At 44.5% G+C, this 15,274-nt stretch overlaps 1 protein-coding gene across 3 annotated transcripts in view; it reads right to left on the reverse strand.

Annotated features, from left to right (window-relative positions):
- vps50 (VPS50 subunit of EARP/GARPII complex) overlaps window positions 1-15,274 on the reverse strand; it is a 106,837-nt gene that overhangs the window by 47,432 nt on the left and 44,131 nt on the right. For all 3 annotated transcript variants that reach the window (XM_030346942.1, XM_030346940.1, XM_030346941.1), the window contains 4 exons: window positions 3,238-3,329; window positions 2,426-2,520; window positions 1,836-1,934; window positions 50-140 (listed from right to left, as the gene is read on the reverse strand). In XM_030346942.1, the coding sequence (XP_030202802.1) occupies window positions 50-140; window positions 1,836-1,934; window positions 2,426-2,520; window positions 3,238-3,329 (377 nt within the window). The remainder of the gene's footprint in view (window positions 1-49; window positions 141-1,835; window positions 1,935-2,425; window positions 2,521-3,237; window positions 3,330-15,274) is intronic.

A 15,274-nucleotide genomic window follows, 5' to 3' on the forward strand; every position in this document is an offset into this window, starting at 1 on the left:
TCACTTTGACACGCGAGCTAGAAAGAGAAAGAGAGAGTGGCTCACTTACGTGGAGCTGGGCGATGCTGAAGTTAGACTTGACCGGACAGAGCTCCCATGTCTCGTTCTCCAAAAACATCCTCAGCTCCTCCAGTCGTGCCCTGGGGGGGTGAACAGGGGGGGGGGGGGGGCGGGGATAGTGTGAAAACAGGGAGTTGGTAGAGGAGTAAAGAAGATGAAGAGAGGAGGGATGTACCAGGAGAAGAACCGAGCAAGGGAGTTAAGTTAAACACGGCATAAGGCTCCTGCCTTTTACCTAGCGGGAACCCCCCCCCCCCCCCCTCCTCCGTGTCAGGGGTTGGAAATAACAGTAACAGCCAATCTTCAAAGGTCACCTGACAGCTTTGAAAAGGGAAGTTAATGTGTGTGTGTGTGTGTGTGTGTGTGTGTGTGTGTGTGTGTGTGTGTGTGTGTGTGTGTGTGTGCGGTGTGTGTGTGTGTGTGTGGGGGATATAAGCATGCACAGTGCCTGTTTGTCTAAGTCCTGGTGATGTGCAATGGGTTTGATCGTGAGCTTAACAAGATCACTCCCACTCATTTCTGGGTCACCGTCGGCAACGCTTCAGCACGAAATGTCATGAATCGGTAAGAGTGTTAATTTCAAAGAGTCCAGTCCCCCCCCCCCACCCCCCTGTGGCTGCCTGTCTTTAAATGTGTTTGAAGTCAGCACTCAAACAGGAGAGAATATATATATATATCCACTCAGGCAGGTCATCACTGCATTTTCATTTAAGGGTTACTTGAACTGCATTTTCCATTGCATTTGTTCAATTGGTCTCACTGGTCATTGCTAATATATTTCAACACGGCTGCTTTGCAAAATAACTAAACTGATTCAGCATTCTCTTTTGTAAAGTGAAATTTTTCCACATTTAAGGTTCCCAATTTAATGTGTGCGTTTATATGCTCTCAATATCTTTCTAATAGCCAAGGTTCTCCCAAGTTCTCCAACTCTCTCTCTGGTTGGCAGTAGTAAGCGGTGTATCGGTGGTGATGACAAACGTAGACGTGCCCGGGATCGATACCAAATCCTCTCCGCTGACGCATCCGTGCTGGTGTGGAAGACTGCTTATTGAGAGAGGCGGTGGGGAGTTGTGCAATCAGGAATTAACCGTGGTTGAATCCCCATGAAGTGTTAACTTATAATTAGACAATTTCTCAGCGAGGGCTGAGTCGTGAGTCTCTAAGCTGTTGAATCAGTGTGTGTGCAAAAAAAAGAAAAGTGAAATCAACATCTCTGCAAGGAGCCTGGAGTCAACAGTCCCAGTCCCAAACAAAACCCCCACATCTGTTGCTACTACGCGGTCTTCATAACACACAGTTCTTCTGCTCACCATCGACTCAATCCTAGAGAATCACTAGGGGTAAAGTTTGTTTCATTACGGTTTGAACTTTTGAACGTTGATTGTTTTATTAAAACCTTACTGCCTACACGGTCAAACAAAGTTATCCAACAATAGATTTCATCACGGCCAATGTTGTGCCAAATGGTCCAATCCAAAAAGTTTCTTATGTCCACTTGCTGGTTTACTTAAAGAACATAACCTCGAGTCCCACCCGACTTCTGCCACGGACAAATAGTGTGTGTTCACTGTTTGACCCGTAGTCAGCCTCCCCATGCATGATGATGCAACCCAGCTGAAAGACTGCCTTGTGTCTGTGTATTCGTGATCATATGAGCCGATGACCACGCGTCGTAATGACCACAGGTCATAGTTCTAGTAGTAGCAGGGCACGTGGGGGAGCGGTACAGGAATGGTAATCCCCTGAAGACATGTTGCCAGTGGCCATCTCACCTGTGGTAGTTCCTGAAGTAGTTAACGCTCTGTCGTTTGATGGACTCCTGCAGCACCTCCGACCTGCTGCCACAGAACTCCTCCCCCACCTGCATCAACCTGGCCAAAGAAGAACCCAGACATGAACCATAAAGTGCATCACATGCGAATACTGTCGCCAACGAGTCTTCTCCCCTCTCCCAACTGGCTCCAGAGGTACCAGGTTGTTTTAACGACACGGTTAAAGACGCGGTTAAAGAGCTTATAACCCTTAATGGACCCCCATTTTGTGTTGAGCCGCTGACCTGTGAGGAGTCAGCTGTACTTGGTGCCTTTTCTGTCAATGAAGGAGATCAGTCATAGGAGGTTCCACTTGACAGGTCAAGTGGAACATACTCCCTTATCGACGCTTGGCTGCTATTGATAATTGCCAATCTTCTCCATTAGCACCATGATCGATGTAGTGTGCTCACGGTAGGTTTGGCTGGATGGATGTGTGTGTTTATGTGCGTGCGTTGTTGATCTACGCACTACAGGGAGCGACCATAAAGGATGATGAAGACCAATAAGGGCCTAACAAAAGGTTGAGTGGTAAGGAGTGCCTTTCTTACCTGCTGATGACATCCAGCACCACGATGAAGTCGTCATACTTAAAGTTGGACATGTCGGTTCCCAGGATGTAGGCCTTCACCTTCAACTGGACATCCTGTGTCACAACGGGACGCATACAGTGCAGCTGGCATCAACTCATATAACACAGACAACAACAGCTTGAGAAGTTGAACATTTCAGAAAATTCTTAAAGACTACGTCGGGATGAGAGAAATTTTGTGTGAGGGAGTGAGACAGTGCCATGAATTCATTTGACCCACATGTCAAAAAAGCTAGCGTGAGGTTTAGCAGCAAACCGTGATTAGTCCAAAGGGGCGTGAGCACTTAACTTTGAATACAGAACAAACGTGAGAAACAAGCCAAGGTAATTAACTTGGGGAGCAAGGTAATTTCACCTCTCTGGCAGTGCAACGGTTAATCAGCATAATCATTTGGCCTATCATTGGGCCAATCATGGCCGCCCACCATCTGCCACAAGCGGCTGGGGTCTCGATCATATTTTACTAACCAAATTAAGCTCAGGCTAGAATGCATTTATTTCCTCAGTTCACTCCCCGCAGGCTAGGAAAGTGGCGCATTAAAAAAATCACAGCCCTCCGCCAATCATCTAGCTGGGGGAGACCGAGCCCAGCGGCGGAGTTAGTCCCTGAAATCCACCCTGAAATCCCACACCTCTGCGCTAGGCCAGACGGAGAAGAAAGAAAACAAGTGAAGGGGGGTGACCAACGGGGTTAGAGGAGGGGAGGCGGGAAACCTGACACGGTGCGGACGGCTCGTACCAAACTGGTACCGGGTCCCCCTCTACTCCTACCTGCCAGATGCGTGTGAGGCCGTGCTCCAGCTTCTTCTTCACGTAGCTGCGGTCCACCACCGACTCGTCCGCGCCGGCCGACGCCCCCCCGTCTGGGGAGGTAAACGAAGCGCACCCGAACAGATTAACACAACGAAGAGCCAATGAGAAGAGCCAGCGGTGACCTCATCCCCGTCGCGTGGGTCCGTCGCAGGAGGCCCCCCCGTCACTCATGAACGACTTCATGGATTGTTTTTGTTGTTTTTCCTATTTTTTTTTTAATTTATTTTGGCTGGATGTGGAATAAGTGCAGCAGAAGATGATTGAATACCCTAACGATGTTGAATAAATAATTAATCAATTTCAGTTATAATTAAATGTGACCGATGAAACCCTGACGGATTCCTTCATGTTCCTTCATCGAGTAAACATGATCTAATTCAAATCGTATTCTAGGGAGGAGGGAGGGAGAGAGGGATGGAGGGAGGGAGTGAGGGAGTGAGGGAGGGAGGGAGGGAGGGAGTGAGGGTCGTGTTATCCCAATTGTGAAGACCCATTTGAACCATGATGACCCACCCTTTTTTAGTACCTTTGTTGTATAGGAGCGTTATATTGAGTGATTTTCTACTTGAAATGCGCCACACACTGTGGCGACACCTTAAGTGTCCGAAAAGGTTAACCCCAAGCATGGGCAAGATCCATTTTTCCCGACGTAATTTCTCGCTTAAATATCTAAAAAGAAAATATTGACTATAAATTTACTAAAAAGCTGAGCTGATGATGATGAAATCAGTGCAGCATTTTCTACCAAACAATTGCTATTCAGAGCATTCATATCTTTTGAACATCAATATCTTTCTAAATAAATTAAGGAATGACTATAAGAGATGAAGTGTTATTAGATTAGATGCTATTGAGATGTGTGCAATGCTTCTACAAATGTCCCTGTCAGTTCTGATGCCAGTATGTTCTGGTTGGGCGGTTGTTACTGTAAAATGTGTCAGACGCGGGGGAGCTCCACCTCCCCGGGCCAGCCACTGAACGTTGGCCGACAAACCTACTTCAGTCTCAACAACAAGGCAACGGGGAAAGCTTTACAAAAACTACTAAATAATTATAGGCTTATCCCACTCCAAAAAATTATTAATTAGATGTCTGAAAAAAGTTTTATAGAAGGAGCTCTTCAGTATTTTGGCAGTATTAAATCATACCTTTTATGAATCCCCTGGAATACCGTAATACCGTGATACCACCCAAGCATACTAAACCCTCTCTCAGACATCAGATCAACCACTGCCCAGAGGGAGCTCCACAAACAAACATCGTGGAATTACAATATGTGTCCAAGAAGCATAACCCTCTCTCGGATGTGGCCATCAAAATTGACATTTACATTTAGGGCATTTAGCAGACGCTTTTATCCAAAGCGACTTACAATAAGTACATTTGTCAGAAGAAGTGCATCAATATATCGCTGTCGGTACAGAAAGGATGTTCATAGAACCAAGTGCAAGTACAACAATCGCTAGGCTAACCAATTCCCTGTGTTACAGCAATGATAGCAGCTACTGCAGTTGCTACACAGTTAAGTACTATAATACAATACAATACAATACAACACAATACAATACAGTGTACAATGGTGGCCAGAAGGGGAAGGGTGGCTATGCAGTGTCGAGGTGGACTCTGAACAATTGAGTCTTGAGTCTTTTACGGAAGATAGTGAGCGACTCTGCGGTCCTGAGAGCGGCAGGGAACTCGTTCCAGCACTGAGGTCCCAAAACCGAGAAAAGTTGTGACTTTGCTGAACGGCCTTTGCTAGCTCTTAGCGATGGCGGTACCAGACGTCCAGCTGAGGTAGTTGAGCGAAGGGATCGAGCTGGGGTGTGTGGCTTTAGCAATGCTTGGAGTTAGGCAGGGGCAGTTCCATCGACTGCCTTGTATGCCTGCATTTACAGCTTCCCATACACAGCTCTACACATCCATTCACCCCTTGCCGTAGGTGTCCTTTCCTCGCCTTGTCAATGAGTATACACAAATGCACTTTCATTTCACCAAAAGAAACATACCTGCCTTCGGGGCAAAGTTGAACATTCTCAAACTGGTTGGCAGAGACCGAGAACGAGATTGATGTTTACTCCAGTTTTCTCTAAATTACGCCTATTTTAGTAACAATGACAAAATGGCATGGATAACTATGTTGCCGATCATCAAGACATTACCAAGTTCATAACAACAAGCCCCTTTAATTGTTGAGCAACAGTACCCATCAGACAAAGAGTGTAATTTAACAAACTGACCTTAAGACAGAGTGAATGGCGGTTCATATGTTTACTCTTGAGATACTCTTGATACTATTTCTCAGGTAACTTATTGTGCATTAGAGCAGGAGAGCAGAGCAATAATAAAAAAGTTTCTGAAAAATGCTCGATAACACTGACGTCGGGTGAGAATGTGAGCCTTCGTCGCTAGTCGTTTTCGACTTTGGTCGCCAACCTGCCCTTCCCCGTGTCAGCCCAATTGCCGGAGTGTCATCCCGCCAACCTGCCGTCCACTCCCATCACAGAACCGAGCGCCTGTGATAAGGCCACATGCTGTCGGCCGTCCGGTCAGTCGTCATTAGATCCAGCGTGTTCCATCCGGATGCCTCCTCTCTCCCCCCCACTTTCCCTCTAGCAGTAGCTTAACGCCTCTGTCAGCCGGAATCAAGAGCGGCTGACAGAGGCCGAAGACAGGCGGGCCCCACGGACTGTCAGTGAGCAGAGGGGAAGGGAGCGGGAAGGCGTGCAGGGAGCCAGGCGTCGGTCTTAAGGTCGAGGCACTTCGGAAAACACAGAATGACGGGTCAATAATGCCCTTGACTTTGCTGCAGATAAGAAAGATATATATCACACGGGTAGTCTCAGAGAGAGAGAGAGAGAGAGAGAGAGAGAGAGAGAGAGAGAGAGAGAGAGAACAGCACCCTCACACTGTTATTTCATTTTCAAGGACAATTTTCTCACAAATATATAATTGTGAGAAATCACTTTGGCCAGCCCTTTGCAGCAGGTAAGTGACGCCGAGCATGTCGTTATCGGAGCAGAGACTGGTGGTCAATACGTCAGATTGCTGCTACGCTTGCACTCATCCACCGTGTTCATGCTCATCTGACTCCAAAGCCCCCGTCTCACGTCAGACTGCTATTGATTTCTCCATTGCATGTATGGATAACGTTTTCTCTTACCTAAAGACCACCAAGCCTCAATACAGCGTCCATTGAGCAGCACACAGACTCTTTATACCTTCTGATAGCTGACTTCATCGCTCTTCTGCAACCAACCGTTGAGGAAATGAGGATTCCTTCTCCGCGGTTTCTCAAGGTTAAACAAAGTTCGTACATTGACAGCTCGACTGAAGACTCATTTCAACAGAGTTGAGACATGCTTCACGTCCAGCCATTAATAATTTCCAAACGCAGGTGCCAGAAATGTCCAAATACTTCAGACAAGTACAATTGTCAATGTGTCAGTGACCCATCACGACAGAAATCAGCAATCATACAATTGACAACAATGTGACCTTCAGGCCGGCTTTTATTGGGCACATGGTTAATGCCAATCAAGCTGTGAACCGACTGAAGGCATTTACATTTTACATTTCATTTACAAAGGCTTCCTTGACTAAGTATGGACCTTCAGTCTAAGTGCTTGGCACAGATCTCTACAACATTTCTGGGCAGCCCAAACATGGGCTGAGAATCATTGAAGAGACAGCGAGATCCATCAAGGAGCATTTGTGATGCGCTTGAAATGAATAAAAAGAATAAATACGAATATAATATATATACGAATACATAGATGGACCAAAATAGTCAATTGTCTGCCGACCCACAAAAACAACACAGACATACCGTCCTGTTAACCGCACCGCAATGAAATGCACATCAAGCAGGGCTTTTTAGATGGAGGTTGGCTGTGGTTGAGCATATGCTCCCCTTTAACCTCTATGCTTCTATTACTGAATGGAGGGAACGAAACCTTCTCTTTACTGTGCAATAATAACCAGCAAACAACCGCAAGCTGGCAGCTTAGCAAGTACACATAGAATGAGACTTTAGGGTGAAGATTAAATTGAATAAACAAAGGGCCCTCAATGACCATGAAGGGGCGGCATTGAGACCAGTATTAACTAGGAATGTGAATAACTCAAAGTTTTCATGGTCGAATAATCGGTGGGTGGCATGAACGAATAATCTATTATTCGAATTTCGCCGACATTCACAAAGGCAGCCATGGATCATCGGCAAGAAATCACTTAATATCTTAAACGCAAAACAACAACTACCTGCTCAGTAGTTCCAGTCAAATTTTCTGTTCAGCCCTCAAAACGAGAGCTGGTAAATTGTGAAAAATGCATTAAACTGTAATCCGAAAACGCGGCTATATGCTATAGTCCCTACAGTATCTGTGGTATAAAGGCTGAATCGCGACGGTCTATACTATCAACATAAAGAGTACGTATTTATCATTTGAAATTCGTCCCAGCCTTTATACCACAGATACTATAGGGTCAGACTCTATAGCATATAACCGCATTTTCTGATTACAGTTTAATGTAAGCTGACAACATCGCTAATTAACACCGCAACTGCAAATTAACCGCACAGAGTTAACCATGGCAACCGGTCAAACACTTTTTCTTATGGCGATCATTCTGCGCGCACATCCGCCGTGTTGATAAACAAATAATCCCCCTATAAATGAATGGTCTTCATTTATTTTCTATGGCAAGTGACCATCGTATAAGCGGGACAATGCCCTTCGAAATCTGTCCAAAATTAGTTCCGTCCGTTAATTCTTGTTTATTTGAATGGGGAAAAATGTTAACGGTCCAAATGTTAAAAATCGACTTTGACCCTCGTGAATGAATAATCGAATAATCGAATACTCTGACCCATCCCTAGTATTAACAGAGCAAATTTCCCATAAAATACAAGGTGAATCTACCTAGCCTTGAATGCTGCAAGAAAAATAGACCTCTATTTCTCCGTTGAAAATGGGGCTCGTAACAATTTTTTTTCCATTTCTACGATTGAAAGTTCACAAATGCTGCATAAAAAATGTAAGTGAATTTTCCAAGATAACACGAGTGCTATTGTCTTCTTCCATTTAAAATCAATTGATAGAGACTTTTATTGTGTATCTTATGTATCGTCCGAAAAGTATCAACAAATTGTAATGTTGTTTTGCTGCTGTTGAACAATAGTGCCTGTTTGCTTAATTGGAAAGGCCTCAAATAAAACAGAACCACCGCATAATACACCCTAATCCTGGTGCAACGGATAGTTCTACAAACAGGATTAACCTTAAATCATCTCCTCTATACATTGCCTGCAGACTGATACGACCTTCAAAACACGCGCACACAGCATTTACAGTAGGGCGACAGGAATGGATGGGAAACACCTCGACGGCGAGAGCTTACGACAGCGTACGAGAAGAGCCGGGTGAATTAAAACCACCGTGAGATTTCTCCTTCAACCCTTTGACGTCAAATGTCAATGGGAGGTCGTTTCATCCCGTTTGTGTACAGCACACCCCCAGGATGAGAGCTAATCTCTCTCCCAGGGATGGGTCTGGATTGCCCTACATTGTGCATCCAGCAGAGAGGGTTCACTACACTCCAGGGAATGGAGGCAAGGGCAGGAAGGAATTTAAAGTAATGCTATTTTTTCATTGTGTAATCATTATCCATGGCAACACTATTACCATTCATAATGACTCACCTCCGGTAGCAGGCTCTGTGATTCTCCTTCTGCAAAATTGTGTTAACTTTACAGCCATACAAACGATTTCAATTTGGTACCTCTTTAAAAAAAAAGGACGCCTTTGTGAACATATATGCTTCCATCCTCCGCAATGGAGCCACCTCAGGGACAAAACGGCAGCCTTTTATATTCCTTCTCTTTGAGTTGGAGTGAATCTGCGGCACTTGTGGCAGGCGGAGGGGGCCACTGACGGAGAGAGAATGCACACAGAGAGGGCAGGTAATCATGGGGCTTGAGAATAGATGTGTCCAGTATATTTGGATAGTTTAAGGAGCACGCGGACTGAGACTCTCTCCCACACACACAAACACACACTTTCCGTTGGACTGATTAGAAGAATAGTTACAAGCCCATTATCACCTTAACCGCCATGATTTCTAATCCCGGGTCGAAGGGTAACATTACTGGTTGTCAGGGATGGATCTGTGTGTGCGTTTGATCGCTAAGCCCCAGGTATTATGGGACAGCTAATGAGATGCCATTTCCATTACATCACATATCAGGTTCCAGCAGCCAAGGTTAACTTCTGGCATTTTCTGCTAATTTCATGACCTGTATGTATTAGTGTGTGCATGTATTAGTGTGTGCATGTATTAGTATGTGTGTGTATTAGTGTGTTCCTGTATAAGTGTGTGCTTACAAAACACCACCTTAAGGTGATGTTTGACTAGAACAAGCATGCCTCACAAGTCCCCATTTGTCTCGGTGGGTAACCCACCTTACCCACCGAGCGCCCTTCCTCTGAATTCTCCTTGATAAACCCCTTTTCTCAGAGCAGAAACTACCTCCACTAACTCGGTTTTCTTGCCAGCTGTGTGAAAGTTGCACTCATTATTCCCAATACACTTTTTCGGTGTTAGGAGTCGCTCGAGGAACAAAACTCTGGGGAAATATTTGAAAACGTGTCGCGGCAGAATGCAAATGCTGACCCATCGCGGTGGAAAAACCATTAAAGCCAGCGCTGGCGTGCGTTTCCCTGCAGCTCCATGCAGGTCTTAACTGTATCACTGCATGTGACGGCTAAACTTTGATTTGACCGGGTGACAGCACCTCACATTACCACATCCATCAGGGCTTTAACCATATGGAAACCGTGGCTCTCAGTGCGCTCAGCTGGGGGGGAAGGGAGAGAGAGGGGGGGAAGGTAATAAATGTCAGTTGCAACCGACAAGTCAGCGGCGCCCAAGGTGTGGCGGATGTGACACGGCAACGTGGCGGAGGGACGGCTGGGGAACAGAGGGCGGGGGGGCGAGGAGGGGGAATATACATGAGGCTTGACACACACTCTGGGGAAGATTGAGGTCGGGACCCCTGAGGAAGCAGTGGAGTGAAAGAGCAGGAGAGAGAGAGAACGAGAGCTAGAGAGAACTACAGAGAGAGCGCTTGAACGAGAGAGAGATTGAGAGCGAGCGAGAGAGACGTAACTATACAGGGAGGGAGACGGAAAGAAACAACGAACCAACGACCAAAGGAGAACAAGATTGACAGACAATATAGCAAAAGGCAGAGTAAGTTTAGCCATTTGGATGTAGCAAGGTTGCTTTCGAATGGATAAAATAAAAAGGAGAAACGACTCCATCTCCTGGGACTGGCAGGTGCGAGAACAGGGAGTAGAATGGTAATCGAGTTCATCTGGGTAAAACTATGAAAAAAGGGGAGGTAGCAGGAAGTGCATGACCAAAAAAGGAGAGAGGAAGTAATGACAATACTGTGACGCAGCAGGACACAGGGAAAGCGTCACTGCAGTATCGAGGACAGTTTAGGCTTGTTCCCTTTGCAGAGAAGGCGAGAGACAGAAATGATAGGTATGAATACAATGGTAGGTGAGAGAAGAATGAGAGTTGCAAGCTACCGTGGAGACACTATGCCCTGAGACCAATGTCCCTTTATTTATTTATTTAATTATTTTTACCCAATTTATTTATTTATATATTTATTTATTTTTATTTTTACCCAATTTTCCATTAATCACTTTAGTTAATTTATGCTGCCAACAATTGCTGCTATAATATTTATCACTTTACCACTTTTACCACTAATACCACTTTTATCCAATCGCTCCTTTTCACTTATTTAGTTTGTACTTATTTTATTTCAATCTATTTTATCTATTTTGAATCTAACCCTGTATTACTTTCCCACCTTTGTTTTGTAACTGTTGCACAGTAATTTCCCTCGGGATAAATAAAGCATCTTGAATCTTGAATCTAGAATTAAGCGAGACAAAAGACACCATGAAATTAAATTTACTTTTGCACCCGTCATTTCCACACCAGCCATTTCCACATCAATTGGATACATAGATTCAAGGCAGCGTGCCAAAAGTTGAAAACGACATAAAGTTAATTCCGGAAGTCAAAATCCATTTCTAATCAATGTCACAAATCTAATCCGAGAAAAAGATGGCATGCTGTTGCTTTGTCCATGATGCAACGCTTAACATTTTAACCAATTTGGGCATTAATGTTTCTGCTATCTAAAGCATGCCAAGAGCTTAAGCACAACATAATCCATTGAAACCATGACAAATCAATTACATTTCCCCTCTGTTTTGCCTTGTGATAAAACCCTGTTTTAATTCATACATAACTGTAAGGAAATTCGATTTAACTTATTTGTGACTTTGAAAGTAAATTCCTTTGTCAGAAAGAAAGTAGGAGCCAGTTGTATTGCTTATTTCTGGCAGAAAAACTACTATAAACAGGAACATGAGATGTGTTATCTGGGAGTGTAACCATGAACTTTTAAAATATCGATTAAAACATGGAATTTGTTTGCCTGAACCATGAGCTTGAGGGCCCTCCAGCAGTGGCCCTCCAGCCACCCTCGGGGCCCTCCGCCAGCCAACACTGACATGCAGTGGGGCCCAACAACATGACACTGACCCCAGTGTGTTAAGGGGGGGGGGGGGGACATTCTGCTGACCACATGAAGCTGCAGAGGGTTAGATAGAAGCAGTAGAGTTCAGCTTCAAGAACAAATATCGTATATCGTGTTGGGAAATTGTTTGGGAAAGCAAAACATTTGACACTCTGCACTTTTATCAACACTGCATACGCACGCAATGTGAATGGTTGAAACTTTGCACATCTCTTGGAGAGGAAGAGAGTGGTTTCATAACGCCAAATCAAATTATACTATTAGGAAATGTTAACCGATAGACTGCTCAGAGAATAGCGAAAGAACATTCTCAAACCACATACGTGGTTCTTAATAGAAAAAAGCCCCTTGACATTGCAAGATGTATATTTACGTGCCACCAATTTACATTGGTTATACAAAAATACAAGTTTCATTCAATATCTAGGGTGTCAAGTAAGCCATTACAATGAACATTGGGAAAGGCTAAAAAGACATGCTGTTGAAAACATCTATGTTCACAGTGACCTGGTCATCACAGCCTTGTGAAGCAAACGTGTGAGTGGGGGGGGGGGGTGAACAAGACAATCGCATTGTTTTCACCAAAACCCCAGCGTGAGCCAGGATGCGAGGGCCAGACGCGCTGAGGAAAAGATGAAAAATCAAAAAATGAGAAAAAAAAAAAATGGTCATGGACCATTCAGAAAAGCAATTTACCTGCTGATAGCCCAGGCAAATGAAGATGCCGAGAGGGGTTGGGCGTCTCAATGAGGACCCCTGCCACGAGTAGCGAGGTGCAATAGCAGGCAACGAGAAGTGTAATTGTCAATTTTCCATCCAGGTTGGTGGAGGCCTTCCCATCAGCCGGTGGTCCGGAGCCAGTTGATTAGCTGGGGTTTATATCCTCTAGATCCTGATGTGGCCGTGCAATCTCAATACTGTTGCTAAATATGATAACCTCGCCAGTCTTCCTCTTCCGCCTACTTCCTACACATAAGAAAAAATAAATGAAACTAAATAAACTAATCTCGACTGAACTATTATTTGCCTTTTTAGCCATCTGTTGTTTGAGGAGCTGTAATTGAAAAGCTGAAATGCACCCCATTCATTTGGACAGTTTGATCTTTTCCAAAAACTGAACGGTTAAAATGGGAAAAAGTCACGGCTTATGTCACCTCTGTAAGCGCTTCGACATAATATGCGCTGTAACCTGTGTCATGGAATGTTCCAGTGCGGTGCGTCCCCTAACAAGTGTGTCCCGCGCTCGCTAATCCCGGGGTTATTTCACGCTGCTCGCCTCCACTTTTTAGTTGCCAACAGAATGGTTCGAAACCGAGCTCAGATGACATGGCGTGAAAACCAATTCAGCGCCGGCCGCGCCCCTAATAGATAGTTTTGTTTGTAGCAGGGGGGGGGGCTGTAGTCTCAGTGTGTGTCAATACCACCACCCAGAGCCGACCTCGGCAGCGGAGTCTTTGGTCAAACAGAGAGCGCTGGCCATGGACTTTCCTACGCTCAGGTGCACCTCCGCACGGGGAGCTGAAATCTGCATTAATCAAAGGAGACCCGGCGCACGATGCCATGGCAAATCTACTGTGGCAGGTAGGGCGGACACCCTGGTCAATATTAGCTTCCTGAAACAACCACTTCATTAGGCTGGTGCGGGTGACATTGATTACTGTTACCCTTTACTGCCTGGTTGAGAGCGCTCTGCAGGCAGTGTGTGTGTGTACGTGTGTGTGTACGTGTGTGTGTGTGTACGTGTGTGTATGTACGCATGTGCGCACGCGTTTGCGTACGTGCCCATGTGTGTGGGTGGGTTTTTTGAGTGTGACCTGTGCATATGTCCTTGTGTGTGTATGATTTCAGTGGCCAGGTCGTTAAGCAGGTTGATGGGTACCGGTTTGAGACCAAGGTCAGTATCACCGCGAGTGTGTTGGACAAACTAACCAACATAAGTGAATCACCATTAGGGCCGAGGGTCACCTTCAGCTGAAGGACGGAGGTGACAGCCAGATCGCAATGACAAAGGGCCCTGCATCCCTCCTCAGTGGAAACCAGTGGAAACTTAAGGGTGTATACAGTATATAAATGTCATTGATGTGAGCATGTCGATCTCCAGTGAAGGATCCTGAGGTCTTTCAGTGAGAGATTTCCGTTGGCCTTTACAAGCCTTACTTCCCACCCCACCACCAACATCTCTATAAATTGCCAACAATCAACAGTACTTTATGTGTCCTAACGGAATCTCACGCCTACACAGAAATAGGTCAATATGTTAGGCAACAGACAAACACCTTTGAAAAATAATACTTAAATGATGACATAAAAACAAACCACAGGTTCCTTGATTCAATGGACCGATATTGTTTTCCGTTTAGTTTTATGGAGTGACACGTTTTCAAAGAGTAACATATTAATCTGTGTGGTATTTAAAGCAATAATTTGGACAACATAATAACGAAATTATGAATTGTGACTTAATAACCGTCCATTCTGAGAGAATTCTGTTTGTGAGTGAAGATTGTTGCTGAGACATTTAAACAGTGTAGGCAATAGGGAGCCAACCGAATTTATACAATTGAGGTATTTCGTTTATCCTTGAAAGCAAATGAATAGGTCAAATTTGGTATCAAACTACATTTATTGACAAACATAGTCAACGAAAGGGCAATGTACTCATATTAATGGGATGAGGTTGCACCAGGAGAAATTAGGCATGATAATTGTATGGTAATTACTTTTGCTGTTTTACATATTAATGTTTGCAGAAGCTTAAAGGATTTATAATAGGGTGGATGACAAGCAGGATATAAGTAAGGTCACCAAATGTCAACGTAAAGGAGTATGTAGCCAATGTTTTCAAACTCTCCGGTACGTCTGGGGTAACCAATAACAGCAAATCTAATTTCTCGGACAGCGCGCCACACACATTCTAGTTCCTCATAGAGGCTGATTTACATTTGACCTATTTGACTTCTACTTATGTAATCAAATTGGAATAAATTGGAGCAGCCTGTAAGTGGTTTTAATACAGAAGTAGCAGACAGGTATGTTCAATTCTTCCCTCAACAGAGAGCCAGAGGTGACATGAATCTATGGGTGTCCTGGAATCACTATCGATGAGATAAAAGCCTTTTCATAAATATCATCTTAAAGGGTATATGCTAGGGGTCTCTCAATCAACACAATTACAAACACGTTACATCTAGTGACCTTATTCACGTTTTCATTTCATCATAATGAAATAAGCTAATGTAAGCAACTTAATGTAACGTTAACTTGCTTATAGCCATTAGATCAGGAAACGACCCATACAGCTGTAGTTTATGTCATGTGGCAAAATCAATCATGGGGTAGCCCAGAGCTGTGTTCAAACTAATCATGCTAAAA

Source organism: Gadus morhua, chromosome 22 (assembly GCF_902167405.1).
Source record: "Gadus morhua chromosome 22, gadMor3.0, whole genome shotgun sequence".
Taxonomy (NCBI): Eukaryota; Metazoa; Chordata; class Actinopteri; order Gadiformes; family Gadidae; genus Gadus; species Gadus morhua.